At 37.6% G+C, this 23,163-nt stretch overlaps 1 protein-coding gene across 4 annotated transcripts in view; it reads right to left on the bottom strand.

Annotated features, from left to right (window-relative positions):
* Positions 1-23,163, bottom strand: part of USP37 (ubiquitin specific peptidase 37) — a 98,379-nt gene that overhangs the window by 71,309 nt on the left and 3,907 nt on the right. Inside the window, exons 2-8 of one of the 4 annotated variants that reach the window (XM_060106646.1) lie at positions 22,775-22,915; positions 20,259-20,332; positions 18,032-18,256; positions 12,832-13,003; positions 8,835-8,935; positions 6,051-6,229; positions 5,637-5,714 (exon numbers count right to left, since the gene is read on the bottom strand). In XM_060106646.1, coding sequence (XP_059962629.1) covers positions 5,637-5,714; positions 6,051-6,229; positions 8,835-8,935; positions 12,832-13,003; positions 18,032-18,187 — 686 coding nt within the window. In that variant the 5' untranslated portion in view covers positions 18,188-18,256; positions 20,259-20,332; positions 22,775-22,915. The remainder of the gene's footprint in view (positions 1-5,636; positions 5,715-6,050; positions 6,230-8,834; positions 8,936-12,831; positions 13,004-18,031; positions 18,257-20,258; positions 20,333-22,774; positions 22,916-23,163) is intronic. The other 3 variants (XM_060106647.1, XM_060106648.1, XM_060106649.1) reach the window with 3 other exon arrangements.

Genomic DNA, 23,163 nt, shown 5'->3' with positions numbered 1-23,163 from the left:
GGGACTATGCAACCAGAGCAAGCCATCATGAGCTGGGTGCTATCATACCCATGAAGCTGTTAAGATCAGGAAGTTACAGCAGTTATCCATCATAAAATGTGAGTGGTATATCCAAGTAAATAGGAATAGATAATGAGAACAGACCTATGAGCATTCCGGTGACCAGCTGGAAGAAGAGGAAAAAAACCTGTGCCTGGTTCATGGATGGATCATCTTGGTACATTGGTAGAAGCTGAAAATGAACTGTTGCTGCACTGCAGCCCCACTAAGGGACTGCCCCGGAACACAGGAGTAAGACAAAATCCTACACTGTGCAGAGTTTGAGAACTGCACCTCATTATCCACTTTGTGTGTAGAGAAAAGTGGGTCAATGGATCCCTGGATGGTGGCAAATGGTTTGGATGGATAGTCAGGGGCCTGGAAGGAATAAGACTGGAAGATCAGGGAGAAATGATTTATGGAAGAGGTTTATGGATAGTCATATAGAAGTATGTACAAAGGGTGAAGATCTGTTTCACATGTTAATGCTCACCAGAGGACTCCATGAAAGAGACATTAAGTCTCTTAATGTCTCCACTTAAGAAACAATCATGCAGGGTAACTTGTCCAGTAGATGCCATTCAATCTCTGTACTCAGCCATCCAAGTATTTCCGCAAAAGGGCCCATGAATAACAGCCATGGTGGCAGAGATAAAAGCTCTGAATGCACCCTACAATAGGGGCTCCCCTTCAATAAGGCTGGTTTAGCTACTGATGCTGCTGAATGTCCAACTGGTCAGCAGCAGAGGCTGATCCCCAGCCCATGACTGAGTACTATCCTTTAAGGAAATCAACCAGTCATTTGGTGATAAGTTGATTACATTAGACACCTTCCATCCCAGAAAGAGTAGCAATTAATTCTGGCTGGGATTGGCATGTATTTTAGGTTTGCTTTTGCCTTTCCTGCCCACAGTGCCTTGGCTGCATTGCTACCTGAGGGCTCATAAGAGTATATGATTTATTAACATGAAATCTCACATAACACCATCCTGCAATGAGAAACCCACTTTATACAAAAGAAAAGGAGGTACAATAAGGGCATATGACCAAAGGCTCCATTGGTCCTACCACATACCATATTACCTCAAAGCTGATGGCCAATAGCCTTTAAAGGTGCAGCTTAGAGATGATCTCATTAGGAACTGGGTGCCCTTCAAGACACAATATATAGCAAAAACCAACAAGCCATTACATTTATAGAGAATACATGGGTCTGGAAACCAAGAAGTAGATGTAGGAATGCCCCCACGAAGTATCACTCTTGATAACACTCTTGTACTTCTTGTCCCCTCAATTTAGATTCTGTGGGTCTAGAGGTCCTGGTTTCCAGAGTGGGGACTTTTTCACCAGGGAGACAGGAAGAGTCCCATTTAATCTAAAGCTATGGCTGCTATCTACTCATTTTGGGCTTCTCATGCTGGCAGATCAACAGGCAAAGAAAGGAGTTACCATACTGGAACTGACTTTGATTATTATAAGGGGGCAGGGTTGCTGCTATATAATGAGGGCAGGAGGAATATGTTTGGAATAAAGGAAATTCACCAGGGAATCCTTAGTGCTCTCATGCTCAGTTTTAACTCTGAATGGGTAATTATAGCAATCACAGCCTGAGAAATACACAGTGACCAGGGGCTCAGACCCCTCAGAGAAGAAGATCTCAGTCATACCACCAGGCAAACCATTAAGACCAGCAGAAGTGTTAGTGGAAAATGCAGTGAATCTAAAATGGATGGTAGAAGTAGATAATAATATCAGTTATAGCCTCAAGGCTATTTGTAGCAATAAGGACAAAAAGAACTGCAGCTCATCCCACTAACCCTCCTTTTTTTAATATTCTCACCCAGAAATTGAAAAGCATCAATGTGAAGAATCTATAATAAGATGGAATGAACGTAATAGTGATGCTCTATCAGAGCCCCCTCAGATCGCTGTTTATACTTCTCACACATCTAGACTATTATGTCTTCAACTGCCAGCACCTGCAGTTCTTCAGAAGACTGCCTTTGGGCTATTTCAAATATTTTATGCATCTAGGCAGAGCCAAAAGCCCCAAGGCAGCTGTTAACCAAAAACAGTGCAGTATGGAAATATGAAAGCCCATCTTCCTTACTTCTAGTTGGAAGAAGCCCAGACCTCCTGCTGGATCAAGATGAGGCCCAGTCTCTGTGGGACTTTTATCTAAGGTGACATCCTTAGTTGGCTTCTTCCCCTTCCCAGTCCTGCTTTCCTTACTCTGTTACTGGTCTCACCTATGAGTACTTCCTTAATAAGGCACTTGCAAAAGTATGTTCATCTAGAGCCTGCTTCTAGGAAGTCCAAACTTTAAAACATTTAATTGTGATGGTATAAAAAGTATTATTAGCCCAGAACAAGGATTAGAAATTTAGGGTTCAACAGACAACTCAAAGTGGAACAACTGAGACTTCCCCGAAGTGTGGTGAATATGGTCGACTGGCGTGTTAAGTCCATTACTACCACCTTTCAGTGTACCTCCCTGTTCTACAGAAGCCAGAAAGCTAGAAAACTACATTTCCAAGTTAGTGTTCAAGATTTAAGGTAAATTACATATACTCGTGCAAGATATGGGAAATGGAAATAGGGAGAGGTCATGTATTCTGCTACTTCTGGTGGCTAACATCAACGTGGGGGTACCTGGTTTTCCTGTAGAGGATTTCCGCATTTGGCAGTGGCAGCAGAGTTCTAGAGGTAACAGTTTTCATGCCAGCTTCCAATTCAGCTGTTCACGTCATGAGAGCCAGGAGCATCTTTGGTGACCTGACCTGGGGCATGGCTCTCAAAACCATTCCTGAAAGCTTAACCTAGAGTCTACATTTTCAGCTTTCCTAATGCTTCTGTAAGCCATTGAATGCTCTCTGTATGGAAATACCTTTGTGTGTAAACTAGCTAGAGTGAATTTTGTTCCCTACAACCGGACTCCAACGACACAAATTTTGTTACTAGAAGTGGGATGCTACCATAACAAACCTATAATATGCAGAACTAGCTCAGTAGGAAGGTAGAGGGTAAGAACACAGATATTACAGACTGAAAAGCTGAGGACTATTGTTATATTTCAGCACAATATTTACAGAACTGTTATCTGTAATGTCTTGGGAGTCAGACCTCAAAGGAAAAGGTTGAGACAATTAAGAACACGGGTCTTTCTTACTGCTTTCAGTGAGGTTCTATTCAAGACACATAAATCTGGGCAAGAACTAGCCAGCTTGCAATCAAGGATGAAAAGGAATACATTTCTCTGTGCCAATGGCCTAGAATTAAAATTGTGTGGTAACTTGAGACCACATGGGACTAAAAAAATCCAACTCCTTCTAATTCTCAAATTGAGGCAATGATAAGAGGTAAATGGAGAAGTAGTTTTGTGAAAAACTGATGTTAATATTAGGGAAAACTGCGTGAGGGGTATACAGGTACATTCTATACTATCTTTGCAACTTTCCTGTAAATCTAAAATTATTCCAAAATTTAAAAGTTTATTAAAAGAACCAAAATAACAACAAAAATATTGGCCCCAATTCTTTCTCAAGCCTATAAAAGCCTGCTTGTTCTACCTTTAAAGAAACTTCTAGACTTCTAAAGCTTCCAGATTTCTAACTTCCAGAACTACACCAGCATGACGTAGGCTACAAAAGCTGAATGGCTCCAAAGAACATAGTCTTCAAAACCCCTTCAGCTATGGCCTTGAAAGATAACAAAGGAAATCAATCAAAGGGCAAAGCCAGGAGTCATATGGAGTACAATGAGCAAGTGTTTCTCCTAGAGGATAGGACAGAGACTGCTACGTGGGCTAATGAAGAACTTATTCCACTGCTTTCACTGTCTTCACAATTTCTGCCCAACAAGATTTTATCTCTGCTATAGACCAATGACTCCTCAGTTTCCTATTCTTATCTTTTCTAAACAGTAACTTTTATTGTGGTTATCCTGTGCCTACTCCAGCAATGTATAATGAATGATATGTGTATGGAGATGGGAGTGAGGAATGCAGATTAACCTGCTTCTTAGTTTTTAGGTGTCAGACCACGAGGTGCATGGTTCAAGGCACACCTGGACCTTATGGAGAGAACTGCACATAACCCAGAGATCCTGGACTCTGAGCTGGATACAATGACTAAATGAGACATGGAGGTTGTCTCCAGCAGGGTGAAGGTAGGAGTACTCTATATATGGGAAGAATGATAAACAGAGGTAAGTCTGTGGCTAGAAGAGTAAACTATGGCAGACTGTTAGTTGTCCCCAAATAACCATTGTAGTCTTCTGCCATAATAGCAGAATTTGGGCTAAGCATTTCCCAGACCTTCTCATAACTTGATATAACCACATGACTAAGTTCCAGCCAATCTGATATGCACAAAAGTGGTGTGTACAATTTTCAGCCTACACGAGAGCAGTATGCCCTCCCTTTGCTCCTTTCCTCCTTCCCAATAGGAATACAGATATGAGAGTGGAGGCTGAAGCTATCCTGGTTCATAAAATGGAAGCTACTTATTAAGAATGGCAGATCAAGAAGATAGAAGGAACCTGAGTCCATCGTCATTGTAGTTTAAGATACCACACCAGTCTTATCACCTACCTAGATTTTTATATGTTACAGCAACAGAACCAAGAACCCAATTACTATATAAAGGTTCTTTAGCTTTTTCCCAACTCGTTTCTGGTGACCCTTTGATCTTGAACACCAGTTAACTGAACAGCAACTGATTTCTGTTAAGGTATTACCTGGCAACTGTGTAACAAGTTTTCTCTCCCAAAAGACAGACAGACAGACAAACAAACAAACAAAACCCACAACCCACCCATTATGAGGAAGAGAACTGTGAGCTGGTGACTATCCTTTTGCAGGTATGTCCTTTTGTTCAACACAAAAAATAGCTCCAAAAGATTGATGCTCCTTGCCTAGAACCTATGCAAGGTTTTTTTATTTTATTGGAGTATAATTGCTTTACAACGTTGTGTTAGTTTCTGTTGTACAATGAAGTGAATCAGCTATATGTATACCTATATCCCCTCCCTCTTGGACTTCCCTCCCAGCCCCCCATCCCACCCATCTAGGCCATCACAGAGCACCGAGCTGAGCTCCCTGTGCTGTACAGCAGGTTCCCATCAGCTATCTATTTTACACACAGTAGTGTATTTATGTCAAACCTAATCTCCCAATTCGTCCCACCCTCTCCTTCCCCCACTGTGTCCACATGTCTACCTAAGCTAACTTTTCACATGAATAAGGTAAAAAAAAATTTTTACAGGTAAAGGGAAGAGGGAAGGAAGGGGGTCCATGCTAAAAGAGTGGCCAACAAGAAACACTTATTTAGAGTTCTTCAGCTCTATCCTTCTTCTAAGTGCTGCAAATAAAAAAAGCTAGGATGGGAGAAGTGCATGGAAATGACCAAAGCAGTACTAATGGCCAAATCCTCTCCCTATTGAGCCCACAACCTATTGTCACCAAAATACTCTAAATCTTATTCTTCTATCTTTGGGATTCCCATAAACTGAACACCATCCCGATCTTCTTTAGTGGTTGTAATTACCAATATAAGAAACACTGATCTAGTGCCATAAAAGTTCTTAAAGCAACTTACGACGATGAATCATTTTCTTTAGGGTAATCTTCATTCAGCTCTGAGCCAGATGATAGCATTCTTTTCCTCTTTTCAGTCCTATAGAGAACAGAGAAAAAATGTTATTTTAAAAAAGTTGTAATTCATACTATTAAAAAGTATAAACCAACATACTCAAGAACAAGAACAGTGACTACTGCTATCTAATTCTCTACACCACATTTAAATTAATATACTGTGTATCTGCAAGCTCTATATGTGTCACTAACATAAATCACAAGACAAATACTAATTATCTCCAAAAAACACACTTCACACTTTCTTCTTCTAACTGGAAAAATCTTTTTCTCAAATTATTGGTCTCTCTAAAAGGCCTGAAAAACATTTATAAACAGACAGAGCTAATGACTAAGAAAGAAAAAACGTCTTTCATACCTATTTTCTAATAACCCTGATCTAAGAGGTGTGGATGTAGATGTCAAAGAAGGAACTGTCCGGGTAGCAGTTACTCCACTTCCAGCTGCGGCCTTAATCGATCCTCTACCTGGATTACCAAGAACTTTTCGAAATGGCATATCATCTTTAGTTTCCAAACTTCCTCTTTTTGAAGAGACCTATAAGAATAAAGTTTAACACAGCCCGTTCTTCAAATTAATTGGCATACTTTTAGACCGGTGATCCTCATACAGGGAACTTTAAAAAAAATACCCACAACTGGAGACCCAACTCCAGCGATTCTAGCCTATCTGGTATGGGGGTGAGGCCCATTCATCAGCACTTTTTTTAAAGCACTCTAGGTGACTCTAATTTATGGTCAGTGTCAGAAATTAAGCTTGACGCATATTTTCCTACAGTATTCTTGTAAACTTACAAATTCCACAGCATTCCTGGAAGCAGAAAGGAATTTGCTTTGAATTACTGATTTAAAAAAAAGGACTCACACACACAAGACAAGGTTCTAGTGACCAGCATGAAAACACATCTTTAGGGGAAAAAATCTAATTATGATCATTTAAAGTGACATAAATGTGAGAAAAAGGAGGAGTAATGACATTTGGTTGCCACAATTTAAATGCCAAGTCATATGTACAGCATATGACTTTTGAGGGGGTTCTAGTTTGGAGAAATGAAACTAATATATATAACAATGGGGAGACTGAAAGTGAAATAGAGTCTACTGGCAGAAGATGAATCAAAGAATCTACCCCCAAAACACATTAAAAACATTCAGAGTTAATGCACACTTTACACATATTAGTTGGGAAACAGTGCTTTTGACCAGCATTCTGCCAGATAAGTTTTATAACTCTACATTAAGAGCTATGTGATTATCTCTATGGAAAATATTTCCAATTACCTTCTACAGAATTACAATCTTAGAATAAGAAAGAAAAAAATCTGAGGTCATCTGGATGAACGATTTAAAAGTTAAATTTATTTTCAAATGGGTAAATCATTCTCAAGATTCAAAAAAAATCAAAATACTATTATAAAAGCCATATACTGAGAAGTCTCATTATCACCCCAATGCCATTCACACAGTTCTTCCACTTCGCATCCTCCTACACCTTATAAGTATTCTTCTGTTTTTTTTTTTTTTTTTTTTCTTGCGGTACGCGGGCCTCTCGCTGTTGTGGCCTCTCCCGCTGCGGAGCACAGGCTCCGGACGCGCAGGCTCAGCAGCCATGGCTCACGGGCCCAGCCGCTCCGCGGCATGTGGGATCTTCCCGGACCAGGGCACAAACCCGTGTCCCCTGCATCAGCAGGCGGACTCTCAACCACTGTGCCACTAGGGAAGCCCTCTTCTATTGTTTTTTTATGCAAATAAAAATCAATATTTTATTCTTGTTATACAAACAGTAGCATACTATATGCATACTGTTTTGCATATTTTTCAACCTTTTTTGACCATGACCCCATAGCGAGAAATATTTTACATCACAACGTATTACACATACATATAAATAAAACCAGAAGTTTCAGAAACCAATACTTTTCCTTACTATGTATAATACCTTCTCTATTGTTTTCTCCTCTATTCCTTTATTTAATGCTAGTCACAATCCACAAAATTGATTTTATAATCTCACTAATGGGAATCATTATTTGTGAAAGTATATTTGCTTCTGCTAGATATGTTAACACGTATAGTTTAAATATTCTAACACGTTAAATTTCTACCTGTAAATGGATCAATCTCAAAGTAATTATAATGAGTGATAAACCCAGACAAAAAAAATTATACACTGATCCCATTTATATAAAACTCTAGAAAATGCAAAGTAATCTAGAGTGACACAGAGCAATTCACTTGTGGCTTAGGGATAGGGGCCAGACAGGGAGCTGGAGAGAAGGATTACAGAGGGGGATGAAGAAGCTTTTAAGGGATATAGCTATGTTCACTAGGTTGATTACGGTAATGATTTTGCAGATATGTACATAAGTCAAAAATGTATCAAATTGCACACTTTAAATATGTGCAATTTACTGCATATCAATCGTACCTCAATTAAAATGTAAAAAAGGGCTTCCCTGGTGGCGCAGTGGTTGAGACTCCGCCTGCCAATGCAGGGGATACGGGTTCGTGCCCCGGCCCGGGAAGATCCCACATGCCACGGAGCGGCTAGGCCCGTGAGCCATGGCTGCTGAGCCTGCGCGTCCAGAGCCTGTGCTCCGCAACGGGAGAGGCCACAACAGTGAGAGGCCCGCGTACTGCCAAAAAAAAAAAAAAAAAAAGCAAACAGAAGACCCAAGAGAACAGTCTGGTATCATATAGTATAGAGGCGAAGTTCATAATGTAGAACAGACCCAAAAAGCATCAAAGAAATAATAGCAGCAAACATTTATGGGTTTGTTAGTATATGGTATCGCGGGCTAAGCACTTTTACAACATGCATTATCTCATAACAACCCTTAAAATATTATTGCTGTCTTAATTTTACACATGGGTACTAAGGCTCAGGGTACTTAAGGAACTTCTCCAATGACCTACAGCTAGTAAGTGGCAGCACCAAGTCTCAAACCCACATCTAACTTCAAAGCTATGGTCTTAAAAATTACACTGTGGTAAATTTCAGGTATGTGGAAAGTACCCTTGAGATAATGCAAGAATTACTAGACATTACAGTCTAAATTCTACTTCCTGCAACTACTTTATAGAATGTCTATCTAAGATTATCTTTTTTTAAGAAAAAGCTAAAACGATTCAAATAAACATACCTGATTGTCTGAGTAAGAGAGCTGCCTGTTGGTCTCCTTCTGTGAGGTCCTGCTGCCCAGAATAGCTCCAAAACTACCAGAACCCTGAGAAGGTTTTATGGCTGGTGGAAAAAAAAAAAAATCTCTAATCACTTACTTTAATAAAGAGATTTGTCATTATTATTATTTAATATTGAAGAAACAGAAACAGGAAAAATAAAACAAATCAAAGTGCTTATCTGACAGAAAGTAATTCTGATATATACAGTAACTAAAATTTAGAACGAGGATCAAGCAAAAAATGAAATAATGCAAAAATCTGGAAACATGTATTGATAATAAAAGGGTAAATTTTTAAATGCAAAAAGAAAATGCTAGAAATTCTCCTATATAAATATTTGGTAATTAACACTGTAGAAAAGTTAGTCACTGTGTATCTATGGCATGAACATGGACACTGGATGCTAAGGACATGTGTCAGAACCAGTGACTGACATACTTCCAGTAATGTACATGCCAAAACATTCTCTGTAAGTTCAGCAGACTAAATGGCTTCTATTCTAAAGAAATCAATGCTAGTTTAAAGAACATGCAAAGTAATGTATAAATATGCATTTTTATATACTTTAAAAAGTATTTTAAGGGAATTCCCTGGCAGTCCAGTGGTTAGGACTCTGTGCTTCCACTGCTGGGAGCTGGGGTTCAATCCCTGGTCGGGGAACTAAGATCCCACAAGCTGTGGCACGGCCCCTCCCCCCACAAAAAAGTATTTTATATTTTAATTTCATTAATTGCTCACTGATGATCATTTGGAATGTTTTAATTTAAAAACATTGCAAATAATGCCGAACATCCTTTTGCATATCTTCTTGCACTAATGGAACAACTTTCATAGGATAAAACTCTTTAGAAAAAGTATGTTGGTGTAAAGGATGTACAATTTTAAACTAAATTGATATTATCACTATTCCTCAAAAAAAAAATCTCTAAGCTCCTACCAAGTATATGAGAGTATCTTGCCTCCCCTCACACTACTGCCAATGTGACAGTAAGAATCTGAATTTGTTTAATTACTGGTGAAGTTGAGAATTTTTTCGTGTTTATGGGCCACCTGTTCTTCCTGAATTTCGTATATGTCCCATTTCTCTACTGAATTGTCTTTTTTCTTACTGATTTGGAAAGTCAGTATTTATATATTAGCAATATTAACTCTGTCACTGTGGCTGAAGTTTTCCTTTGTTTTTTCTTTTTTTCCTTGTCACAGAGATCACTTAAATTTTTAACACAGTCCAAGTTATTAATCTTTTCCTTTATTTATTTTAAACATTTATTTATTTTTATTTTTGGCTGCGTTGGGTCTTCATTGTTGCACGCGGGCTTCTCTCTAGTGGCAAGCGGGGGCTACTCTTGGTTGCAGTGCACAGGCTTCTCTTTGCAATGGCTTCTCTTGTTGCGGAGCAAGGGCTCTAGGTGCGCAGGCTTCAGTAGTTGTGGCATGTGGGCTCTAGAGCGCAGGCTCAGTAGTTGTGGCGCATGGGCTTAGTTGCTCTGCAGCATGTGGGATATTCCTGGATCAGGGCTCGAACCCGTGTCCCCAGCATTGGCAGGCGGATTCTCAACCACTGCGCCACCACGGAAGCCCTCTTTTCCTTTATTGATTTTGGTTTTATGTCATACTCAGAAAGGTTTTTTCCATCCACATATTATGTTAAAATCCATTCTACCCTTCTAATAATACTTTTATCACCTTTTTTTACATTCAAATCTTTGATCAATGTAAAATCTATTTAGATGAAGGAGTAAGATAAGGATCCAGTTTTATTACCTTCTTAAATGGTTAGCTGGTTGTCCTATTTATAGACAACAATGTTCGTCTAATACTAGTCCTTTTCCCATTCATTTCAAACACCACATATTATACTTTAAATGTTTCATACTTTTCAAAGTATTTTTATATTCATTAGCTTACTCTAGTCTGCAAAGTACATATTATCACTTTTGGGCAGCTAAGGCAACTTAAACCTAAAGATTAAAACGACTTGCCTAAGAGTACAGAGTCCACAGCTAGCCACTCTAAAAGCAGTAATGACTTACTGAGTGCCTATCATGTGCCAGTCATGCTTTACATTAATGAGCTCTTATTTTTTATTAAGCACTGAAATTAAGGTGATAAAACATTCATTTTAGAGATGAGGAAACTGAAACTCAGTTATTAAGGGAGCTGCCCAAAACCACACAGGAAATAACAAGTAGAGCTAGGATTCAAACCCAAACCTGTTTTAAGTCCAAAGCTCATGTTTTTCCATTATGCCATGTTGTTCAGACTCAAACTTGGGCCCCAGTCTACTGTGCTTTCCACTCTAATGCGTTTATTTATTTATTTATTTAAAAATTAATTAATTTTAAAATTTTTGGCTGCATTGGGTCTTCGTTGCTGTGTGCGGGCTTTCTCTAGTTGTGGCGAGCAGGGACTACTCTTCACTGAGGTGCGCGGGCTTCTCATCGCAGTAGCTTCTCTTGTTGTGGAGCATGGGCTCTCTAGGTGCGCGGGCTTCAGTAGTTGTGGCGCGCAGGCTCTAGAGCTCTGGCTCAGTACTTGTGTCGCACTGGCTTAGTTGCTCCGCGGCATGTGGGATCTTCCCGGACCAGGGATAGACCCTGTGTACCCTGCGTTGGCAGGCGGATTCGTAACCACTGCGCCACCAGGGAAGTCCCCTCTAATGCATTTAGAGACATGCTTTTCTTACACACATCAATTCTTAAAACAGTGATTCAATTAATATGATGGAATAAAACAAATATAGAAATACAGACATAATCCCTGATATATTCTAAACTTTCAAACGGTACTCAATTCCTTGATTCTAAAATTCATTATTTAGAAGACTGACATAGTTCAGATTTGGTAACATGAACACATAATGAATAAAAACCAAATGGCAAACAACCATAAAAATTTTTTTAAACAAGAAAATAGTGTATGAAATAGAGGTATTAATTAAATCCAAGCAAGGCAGCATTGCTACATCTTCATTTTTAAAATGTTTTTAATGTGTTATATTTAAATTAAAAAACTCAAAAGTTTGTCAACTATAAAATATCAGTAATACCAAAGTACTGATAGAGCTGGAGACTAACTCTATAATAGTGGAAAACTCATTTTAAGCAACAGATTATTCCTAAAAAGATGCCTATAAATATATATTTTTTTAAAATCAAAACATTTTAAATGAAAGGGGTTGGAGGAGGTAGGGGAATCTTATCATACTGTGTGATTTTCTATAGTACCTTCTGTTTTCATAGCAAGAACAAAACCTCAGAATAAGTTTCATATAAAAAAGTAAGTATATAAGATTTATGTAACAAGGTTAAGTTTTCCCAATTATAATTTAAATCCTACTGCTTTTCTAGACACACTCTTTCGTGGAATCTTTAGGGTGTTCTACATATAAGATCATGTCATCTGAGAACAAAGATAAATTTACTTCTTCCTTTCCAGTTTTATTTCTTTTTCTTGCCTAAGTGCTCTGGCTAGGACTTCCAGTACTATGTTGAATAGAATGGGTACGAGAGGGCATCCTTTCCTGTTCCTGATCTCAGCGGAAAACCTTTCAGTTTTCCATCATCGAGCTATCGGCTGTTCATATAAGGCATTTATTATGTTGAGGGAAGGTAGTTTCCTTTAATTCCTACTTTGTTGAGTGTTTCTATCATGAAAGAATGTTAAATTGTATCAAACACTTTTTCTGCATCAAGATGATCATGTGGTTTTTGTCCTCCATTCTGCTAATTTGAATAATCACACTGATAGATTTTTTTCATATCTTGAACTATTCTTGTATTTCAGAAATAAATCCTACTTGGTCATGGTGTATAATTCTTTTAACGTGCTGTTGAATTAGGTGTACTAGTATTGTGTTGAAAATTTCTGCATCAATATTCATGAGGGATACTGGTCTACTATCTAGTAATATTTTTATAACTGCTAATGTCAGACCCTGGGAGGATTAGTGCTCACCTGCATTAAGTCTGTTTTGATGAACTGCATCTAGAAACAACCTCATTTCCTCTGCATCCTTACTTGGTACTTTATCAATAGACAAGAAGCTGTTATCTTGTAGAGTTAACATTAGGCGGCTTTGTTTTGCTCCACTGGGTCGAAGCACCACATTTTTAATGTTATGACTTAGCTGATCAACACAAAAGGAAAAGTATCATTAAAAACGAATTATAATGAAGCAGAAAAAGTTGTATAATGAATACTAAACTTTATACTTTCTAAGTTACACATTTCTTACTTTTTTCCATATTAATTTAGTTTTTTTTTCCCCCTCCAACCAAAAAGAGTTTCCATTTTTGACACATTTAAATCAAAGATTTCACTTCTAGGAGAGGCAAACACATACTATTAAAATTTTACACAGTAATCCTAACACTCTTGATTTTTTTGGTAGGGAACTGCATATTTTCAAGTATAGTTATAAAGTTATAAAAACTAATAAGTTAATTTACAGGGCCTTGATGGTTATACCATCACCAGTTTAGAAAGCCATATTGGATTAGAGGCTTTTTCTTCTTTTTCTTTTTTAAACAAAAGCTTATGAAATATCTAGCAAGTGGTTTAAGCAGCTGCAATATAAAAGGATATACTAATCCAAACTGTAATCCTCAAAAGAATTCCACTTCTCAAAAACACATCAACATAAACCTTTACCAGCATTAGAACATTCTTTTTTTCTTTTTTAACCGTCTAAGCAGGTTCATTTAACTTTCAATCACAAAGATCATAAGTACCCTGGAACTCCCTTAGCTTACTTCTCCCAATCCCCAGAACTGGTTCAATAACTTGTCTTATACTCTTCCAGACTCTGGATATGTGCTATTAAGTGATAACTTTTATTTTCTCTTGGTTGAAATTTTTCCAAGACTAAACTAGTAAATCTTGCACTTTTTTCATCTAAATAATTCCTGTCAACCAGGCATCCTTATTCTCTAACACTCTCCCTCAGCAGGCATATTACAGAGGTTTCTAAAGCTGCCTTTTGCTGAAGACATAGCCTCTGAACAGCATAAAGAAAGAAGTAATAGCATTTCACAATTTTTTTTTAATTAGGGAGAATTGACCTTTGACAATTTTTAGATAAGAATGAAAAACAAGTTTTACCAGCCTTAATTTATTTATTTCAAACTTAAATAACATTTTTTAAGCTTCAAACTTGGTCTTAAATTCATGTCCTTGAGTAGAAATTCTATCATAAAACACAATAACTAGTTTCAGATGCTTTAACTCCAAAATATTTAAATCAGCAGTTTACTGTGCAAAAAGGAAAAGAGACTGCATGAAACCATTATTTCAGTCAATATGAGAATAATCTTGAACTTTATCATTTCAACAACTGAAAAATCCTAGCTAGTCATACAATTTTAGTTACTACCCATATGGTGAGGCCTCTCAGCCTCTTCTCTACGTCCACATCTCTGCCGGAGCTCCAGTTTTTTTTACCAAATGCCTAGTAGATACCACTATCTGAATGCCTGACACCTCAGAAAACTCATCTCTCCCAATCCTCATGCCCCAATTCTTCCCCTCTGTCCCCTATCAAAGAAAAGATGAAAGGGACTGCCATCCACTCAAACCTAGGAATCTCCCCAGACTCTTTTCTCTCTCACCCCCCAAATCTAATGAATTAAATCTTCTTGAAATCTCTTCAAATCTACCCTTTCCTCCACTTGCTTCTCCCACTGGCTTTTCCTTTGCTCAGGACTTTCATTTCTCATCTAAACTCCCACAATAACCTCTTACACGTCCTTATTCTCCCACCAGCTCTTGAAACAAAGTCATCCGCCTAGCTGTCAAATGAATTTAAACTTAAGATTCTTGGCTCCTTAGTATCTAAGTTCCCGTTAGTATGACAAACAAGATGCTTCAATATCTGGTTCCTATCTAGCTCTTCAGCCTCTACTTCTGCCATTCACTCCCTACTGTGCATTTATTTTAAAATAATTTTCTGGTTCCCTGAGTGTTGACTCACACTAGCATGTGTTTGTCCATTATAGAAATCACCTCCACCTTACCTCCACTGTGTCTGGCAAGTTCCTATCTATCCTCTAAATCCTCAGAGTACAAAACACTTCCTTCTTTGTGTTACCTCAGTATCTCTGAGATAATTTTACAGCTGAGAATGTATCTGGTTACTCTTAAGTTTGAGAAGAAAAGTGTCTCATTCAGCCCTGTATTCTTAGCCCTTAGCACAGTACCCACCACGGTAATCTGTACGTGGTTAACAAATGAATGCTGAATGCAAATTCATCTAGAACTGAGAGGAAGGTGTAATCATAGGTAGATTCCTCATGCTTCTAAAGATCTATGTTTGTTTAAGTATTTAAATATTTACTCAGTGCTAATTTGGGATGAGGACTGAAAGACTGAGCCTCTATTTGAAAAAAATCTTTCATTGAGATGGGCAATTAGTAGATATATACACGTGGTAGAAACTATCGTTTCTATTACCCATGTCACCACCTCCAATCTATTTAAGAATACCTTTGATACATAAATTCATAATCAATGTATTTCTGTAGTTTAAAAGCAAAGATAAATAGAAATTTTACTTCAGCTCTGGTTCTCAAGCATAAAGTTTTATAAATTGTTCTTCAAAAGAGTACTTTAGAATGAATATTATACTTTTCTATAATCTAATTAACAAATATAGCATTTTTAAGTGCAGAAAAATGTAAGTAAGACATTAAATTCAACTCTTATCAACACAAGTAGTTCTTGGCTGCACAAGACAGAAGTGAAAACAACATTAACTATCTTTTGCAGTGAAAAAATAATGAGATCTTTCAAAAGTTAACAGTTAGAAAACAGCTGTAAGGATGACCTTGAATAATCATCCTTGAACGGTCTATACCACAACCTTTGGCAGGATTATTTATGAAGAAGTAATTAAGAAGAGACACTAATGAGTCTTATTAAAAGCTAACACTAAAAAAAAAAAAATGAAATTGAGTTATTTGTAGTGAGGTGGATGGACCTAGAGTCTGTCATACAGAGTGAATGTAAGTCAGAAAGAGAAAAACAAATACCGTATGCTAACACATATATATGGAATCTTAAAAAAAAAAATGGTACGGATGAACCTAGCTGCAGGGCAGGGATAAAGACGTAGACATAGTAAATGGACTTGAGGACACAGGGTGGGAGGGCGAAGCTGGGGCGAAGTGAGAGTAAGCATCAACATGTATACACTACCAAATGTAAAACAGTTGGCTGGTGGGAAGCAGGAGCATAGCACAGGGGGACAGGGAGGACGATGGGAGGGAGGCTCAAAAGGGAGGGGATATGGGGACATGTGTATGCATATGGCTGATTCGCTTTGTTGTGCAACAGAAATTAACACAGTATTGTGAAGCAATTATATTCCAATAAAGATCTATTAAAAAAATAAAAATAAACTCAATACTGCAAGGATACATCAGTCAGGGAAATTTTTTCTTGACCCGGCTGGTCCAGAATCATCAGTGAGGCTTTTTGCAGTCAAATACTGTGGTTGTAAATGTGGATTTTTTCCTCACATAAGAACATTATCTAATCCTTTATAAGATGTTATCAAGTGTATTGTCTCACTATTATTTTGTGTTAGTCAGTTACCTGGGTTAATTACATATTATACAAAATTCACTTCTTTATAGCTGCCTTCCATTTTACTACTTAATGGTATACATCATCTCATCTTACAGCAGTATTAGGAATTCATTTGCTAGCTTTTTCTCTCTAATCCAACTTCTGCACAGTGGAATGGTGCTTAGGACCCTCTCCAGAAGATGTGCAGCGGCAAAGGTGAGCTTTGTTTTTGTTGGTATAGTCAGTTAGCTAGTTTATCAATGTTTATTGAGGGCCCACTATACACCCACCACTGTGCTAGGTTCTGGAACTAACCAGAAAGATAAAACCTAGACCTTCAAGGTATTCATCTTCTAGGCCAGACATGGAACAGAAGCCATACTGAGCCAGGGCTCTCTTAGGTGGCCGACACTTAACTGACTAATCTGTGGTCTCCATTCCCTCTGCAAATGTAAAGACAAGGTCCACAACATGCTGCGTGATCACAGCCAGTAGTGGCTACTCTAGCAGGCCGGCACCCTGCCACTCTCACCAGTGGAGTTGTCTACTCACCAAAAGCCAATCTGTTTGTTCCCAAAGCTGTTTATGCTAGTTCTTCCTATCACTGTAATTACACAATTTAATTAAAGTTACTTAAAGTAAAGAAATATGAGTGCAGAAGAGATAAGTTGTTTCTATAAGATCCAAGTTGAATGTCTGGGAAAGGCACATTAAAGGTGAGTTACTAAACATGTACTGTCAGCTTAGGTGTGGGAGAGCCAACTGTAAGATACCATTAAATCTGGAAAAATCTGATTGCCTCACAAAATGTCTTTAAGATCTCACTCCACTTTAAAGAAACTAAGAAAAAATGACTGTGAAACCCTCGGACGTGTGGCTTATATGAGAAGTAGGATGAAAAGCACTAATGGGAGGCCCTAAACTCAAAAGACAGGCCTTGGCCCTACATCAAAAACTTGAGGGGGCCTCCCTGGTGGCACAGTGGTTGAGAGTCCGCCTGCCAATGCAGGGGACACAGGTTCGTGCCCCGGTCCGGGAAGATCCCACATGCCACGGAGCAGCTGGGCCCGTGAGCCATGGCCACTGAGCCTGCACGTCCGGAGCCTGTGCTCCACAACGGGAGAGGCCACAGCAGTGAGAGGCTCGCATACCACACACGCAAAAAAAACTGGAGGGATGTTTTAAGTTGAAATAAAGGCTTAAGGAATGATTCAAAAAAAAGCTAACACTAAATGGTGATGAATTTATCATATATGTTGAGGGGGGAAAAATGGGGGAAAAATAACTGAAGTTATCCTAATGTGGCTTTAAACATAGCTTAGATAGATAGTATCCAAACTCAGTTCCTTTCAGCTTCCTCTCACCAGCTTTCTTTTCAATAATGGTGACTACTTCCTACTCTTTATTATACACCATCAACAATTTTGCTGAATAATTTATAATATATATACCTAATAGTATTAGTGTCCTGGAAATAAGAAGCAAGAAATAGTAATCTAGGAGGGCTACCATGATACTTAGTATGGCACAGAACAGCTATTCACTAAAGGATGTGATTGAAGATCTATTCCAAATCAAAATTTGGTAATACCTGAAATATCCTTGGAATTCCTCCAGTATTGTAGTGAACTACTAGGCTGACTTTATTCTCTTTTTCCACAACTTCAAAGGATCCTTCTTTCCATTTTGTAATCCCAGTCTGCATACTTCGAATTCTGATAGGACCATGTATCTTCAGAGGAGACATACTTTCTTTAAAAATAAATTGCTTCTAGCCAAATTAAAAAGAAAAAAATATACCTTCACCTGACAGATTCTAAGGAAGAAAAATAAAACAAAACAATAAGTTACAATTTACTAGTGATTAAAACAAGAGTTTAAAGAGAATATTTAATGAACCATCTTATGTCCTTTTCTCCATTTCAATAAACTACCTCTTACTAAGTATCCTCAAAGGCTTTGGTTAGCTGGATGGCACAGGTAAGAAAAACAAATGAAGCAGTCGCTGACATTCAGTGACCGAATTTACCCACCTTTTATTTTTTCTGCACCTGTTCTCTCCTTTGCCGTGTACCCGTGTCCATTAGTGCCTAAATTTTGCATTTTGTACCATTAACAGCCATACTGCTACCACTAAAGGCAAGACAATCAGGAATACTAAAGATTCCATTCGCAGTGTGAGTGCCCATGGCAATATAAGCAACTTTTACCTTCCTTCATGATGCTAAAGGATCTTGAATTTCAAATATAAGTAAAAAAATATTTTCAGTCAGCTGACTCCATTTGTTAGAATTAAGTTCCTAGCAAAACATCAAATCACATCACCAAATAATTCTTTCTACCAGTGGTAGTCTATGCATATCCATATGTGAATAAATAATAAATAACTGTGAGAATAATGAGTAATTAATTGTGAGAACAATCAAATTAGTTTAAATGAATAAATAATTGTGAGAATAATCAAATTAGTTTAACCTAAAGAATTGTATTACTTGAGAAAATCATTTATTCTCTAGGGAAAACAGCCTAACAAAGGAAAAAAACCCTGTTCCTAAGATCCACCTATCATTTATGCTTAATATTACCATTCTTGGAAAGAATATTTACTAAGTTTATCTTTGACAAATATTCAAACTTCCCAAGTGAACTTCTGATACTTACAGAAATGACAGAATGTCTAAGACTCTTCAAACCAGCTTACCAGATGTGAGCAAGTAAATACAATTACAGTAACAGCAAAAAATGTTATCAAATAGTGCGCGTGTTACACACATACACACATATATGCATATCATCTAAAATTAAAACAAAACTTATACTATAGCCTTCAAACCTCTAAAAACATTGCCTCTAATACAGATTCTTGCTTATAATTTAATAAATTAAAAATCACTAAACTTTGCCTCTGCCTAAACAGCTCAACTAGAAAAGCTGAAAGTAGTAGTATATGTACAATGAAAAGCATACTAGATCTAGATATCAAGAGCCAGCTCTGTCACTTACTAATTTGTAACTTACCTTTCCTAACAACTAGTTTTCTCAACTGTAAAACAGGAATATGAAAATGCTATAGTGTTGCAATGTTAAATGAAATAACACACATTAAGCACTCAACAGGCAGCAGCTTCAATATGAATGGAATTACTGTCCACTTTCTGAATTTATTCCTTGTCTGAAACACCTCTTTATCCAAAGATCCCAGACAAATAACTTGTTAACAAGGGTCACCAACTCACTGCCTATAGAGGCCAGGTAGGTGACATAAATGATTTAGGCAGGCAGAATATGAAAACTGCCACTCAAATCTAGCCGGTTTTGCCATGTAGAAACAGTGAACCTAGCATTGCCAGATATCTAATTCTTCAAGAAAATGACATCCAAATTTTCTGTCAACTGCTCATTTTATTTTATTTATTTATTTTTTTAATAAATTTATTTATTTTGTTTACTTATTTTTGGCTGCAATGGGCCTTTGTTGCTGTGCACAGGCTTTCTCTAGTGGCGGTGAGCGGGGGCTACTCTTCGTTGCAGTGCACGGGCTTCTCACTGCAGTGGCTTCTCTTGTTGCGGAGCACGGGCTCTAGGCACGCAGGCTTCAGTAGTTGTAGCACACAGGCTCAGTAGTTGTGGCGCACGGGCTTAGTTGTTCTGCATGGCATGTGGGATCTTCCCGGACCAGGGCTCAAACCCGTGTCCCCTGCATTGGCAGGTGGATTCTTAACCACTGCGCCACCAGGGAAGCCCTCAACTGCTCATTTTAAATTGTGGGCAATGAATTCAAACTTATTTTTAAAAGCCACAGATCAAGCAAAACCCACCTGTAGGTAGAATACAGCCTGGGGAATCCTAGTTCGAGGCCTCTAGGTGCTGTACATCAAACAGCTAAGAATAACTTTAAAGAGAGATATGAAAACACTTTGAATAGTTAAAGGTATTATGCATTGTAAGTCCTCTACTATTACTCACTCATCTCATCAAATTTTTTGAGTGCCTAATTGTGGCCAGATTCAGATAGTATAATTGGCTGGGTGTATGAATCCATCAGAGTAATAGAGGTCACTACTGTTTACAGACCTGTTAATGTGACATTTTGCTCAAACTAGTAACTACAAAATCTGGGCCAGCAATGTGTTTGTAATGCTTTTTTTACAATTAATAATTTGGTGCTTCATCATTTAGATACAGCCTTGAGATTTTTTCCACTGTCTCTCAGCACTGCCAAGAATATGTGGCCCCTCTCCTACTCCAGTTGCCCATGCCAGAAACATGAGTTATCTTTGACTTCTCTCTTCTGGAAATGGAAGGTAAGGTTGTCATTTCTACCTCCATATACCTTCCAGGCATCTTTATAGTGAACTTCAGATCAAATCACATCACTCTCCTCAATATCATTCAACAGCTCCCCAATGCCCTCACAATTAAATCTAGACTCATTAACATGGCATAAACACTCTTCATGATCCAGGCCCTCCTTACCTCTCTATCCCCAACAAACCCTCCAAATCCAGCCATCTGAACTACCTACAATTTTCCTAAAAAAGGCATATGTTCTCAAGCCACTGTACCTTTGCACACACTGTGGTCTACGTCTGCAGGATTTTTACCTACTCTCACCACCCCCCTTTTTTTCTTCTCCTGGCTATAAGATCAAAACTCAATTTAGATATTATTTTCTCTAAGAAGGATTTCCTAGCTACCTTTCACTTCTTCTCTCACCCCATATCCACACTGACAGCACTGAATGCTTTTCTCTTCTGTTGTACCCTGTGCTTACCTCTAGTAGAGCATTTACCATATTGTATTATAAACTGTCTATTTACCTCTGTCTCTCTCTAGCTAGACTTTGCTGTTTGACGACAGGGAATATGTTCTTTAGTCTTTGCATCCCCACTAGGACAGTGTCTGGCATACAAGAAACAAACTCATTATTCAAGAATAATGAATAAATCAGCACTATCAACTTTATTCGATTTACTGTTAAAATACACAGCAGCAGATACCAGAACCATAAATCCCTTTTATATGGCCGATATAGGATTATGTTTACTAAGCTCTCTAGAAGAGTATCACTCTGCACTGTATATATACCTCATCTTCTGAATACTACATATAGGGTTTTTCTATGTGCATCTGAATTTCTCCTAAATGCAAAGCTGTCCACGTATCTTGTTAAGATTCATTGAGAGAAAAATCATTTATGAAAAACAAGAATATACAGTTACAGAATGCATTATTAAAACAAAAAACATTAGTAAACTTGCCTAAACTAGGATTCATATAATTTATTGTTCAATGAAGAAACTCCACTTAAAGAAGGAGGCTTATCAAATTACCGCATCTTTCCTTATGTCAGGGTGCCAAATTAAAAGCGAATAACATAAAATCCAATTATCTTAGTGCTTTCCTTAAAGACCAAAACGCAAGTAAAGGACATTGACCTTGAATTCCTCCAACAAAAACATATTTTTAAAAATTAGATTATTTAACAAGATTTGGAGGTGAAGATTTGAAAGTTCAATAAAAAAACTTTATTGGTTACTTCTGTTTCCTTCTATATAATTCTCTCTATATGTAATACATGATTTCTCTAGATATAATTCTCAAACATTTTGGTGCAGAGTTTTGGTTTGTATAAAATTTTACATCAGATATTGAATATTTTCTTAACCATTTCTACTAGCAATCTCTCTTTCTTCTACGAGAAAAAAATCTAAAAGGTACAGGACATAAAATTGGCAGAATCAATAAGATTTTTTCTTAATGCCTCAAGCTAGTCCATTATCTGCTCCTGCACTAAATGAATTAACTATATTTACTTTTGTACACTGATCATATTATCAGGGTTTGCCCTACTTGGTTAAGAGAAAGAACACTAAGTTTCCTTTTTGGTATCTAGCATGATCCAGTAACAGTTAAACTTTCTATGAAGCTAGGACAAAGACAAGGTTTCACTGAACTCTGTAATGCTAATTCACTATCAAAGCAATATTAGGAAGACAAAGTACAAGAAAAACCAATTATTCTTTAAGTACATCCAAAGAGATTCCCCTTTCCCTAAATTTCTCCACTATTGTTAAAATTACTGTTCAATTTTGAGCAGTCTACGAAAGCTCAATCAACAACACTGGCAAAAATGTTTCTATACCCTCTACAGTTATTTAAATGCTCATATTTTAGGTACTGCTTTGAAAACATTCTTATCCAGAGGGTATTCTGTGGTTTAAGAAAGCATGCTAAAGCACAAAACTATTACTACAAAATAGAAGAAAACTGTCAATTCTTGCCAGTTTGCATACTCTTGGAAACATATATCCAAAATAAAAACATTACTTACTTTTCAATGACTTTTACTGAAAAACCCTATGTAATAACAATTCACCTTTATTCTGATCCTTGTGCCAAAGGCAATGCGCTCTTCTTGGGGAACTACTCATATTCTGCAGCTATGCCAGTTCTCCGGGAGCCATCAACTCAGCTGAAGAAAATATAAGTGTGTCTTTTTAAAAAAAAAATTCATTTACAAAATTAAAAAAATTTTAAGTGATCATTTATACGACAAAAATTAACCCTTTGACTACTTAAAAACCACAAATTACTTTACTGAAAACATTTAATGCTCAAGATACACATATACATACACACACATAATCAACAGAACTCTAGGGATATATCTGCTGTGGAAAACGAGGGACTCCAGGAGCACGCACCTTCATCAATTTGTGT

The sequence above is a fragment of the Mesoplodon densirostris genome, chromosome 8, assembly GCF_025265405.1.
Source record: "Mesoplodon densirostris isolate mMesDen1 chromosome 8, mMesDen1 primary haplotype, whole genome shotgun sequence".
Taxonomy (NCBI): domain Eukaryota; kingdom Metazoa; phylum Chordata; class Mammalia; order Artiodactyla; family Ziphiidae; genus Mesoplodon; species Mesoplodon densirostris.
Note: the sequence above shows the minus strand (reverse complement) of the source record. Positions and strands in the feature narration are given on the sequence as shown.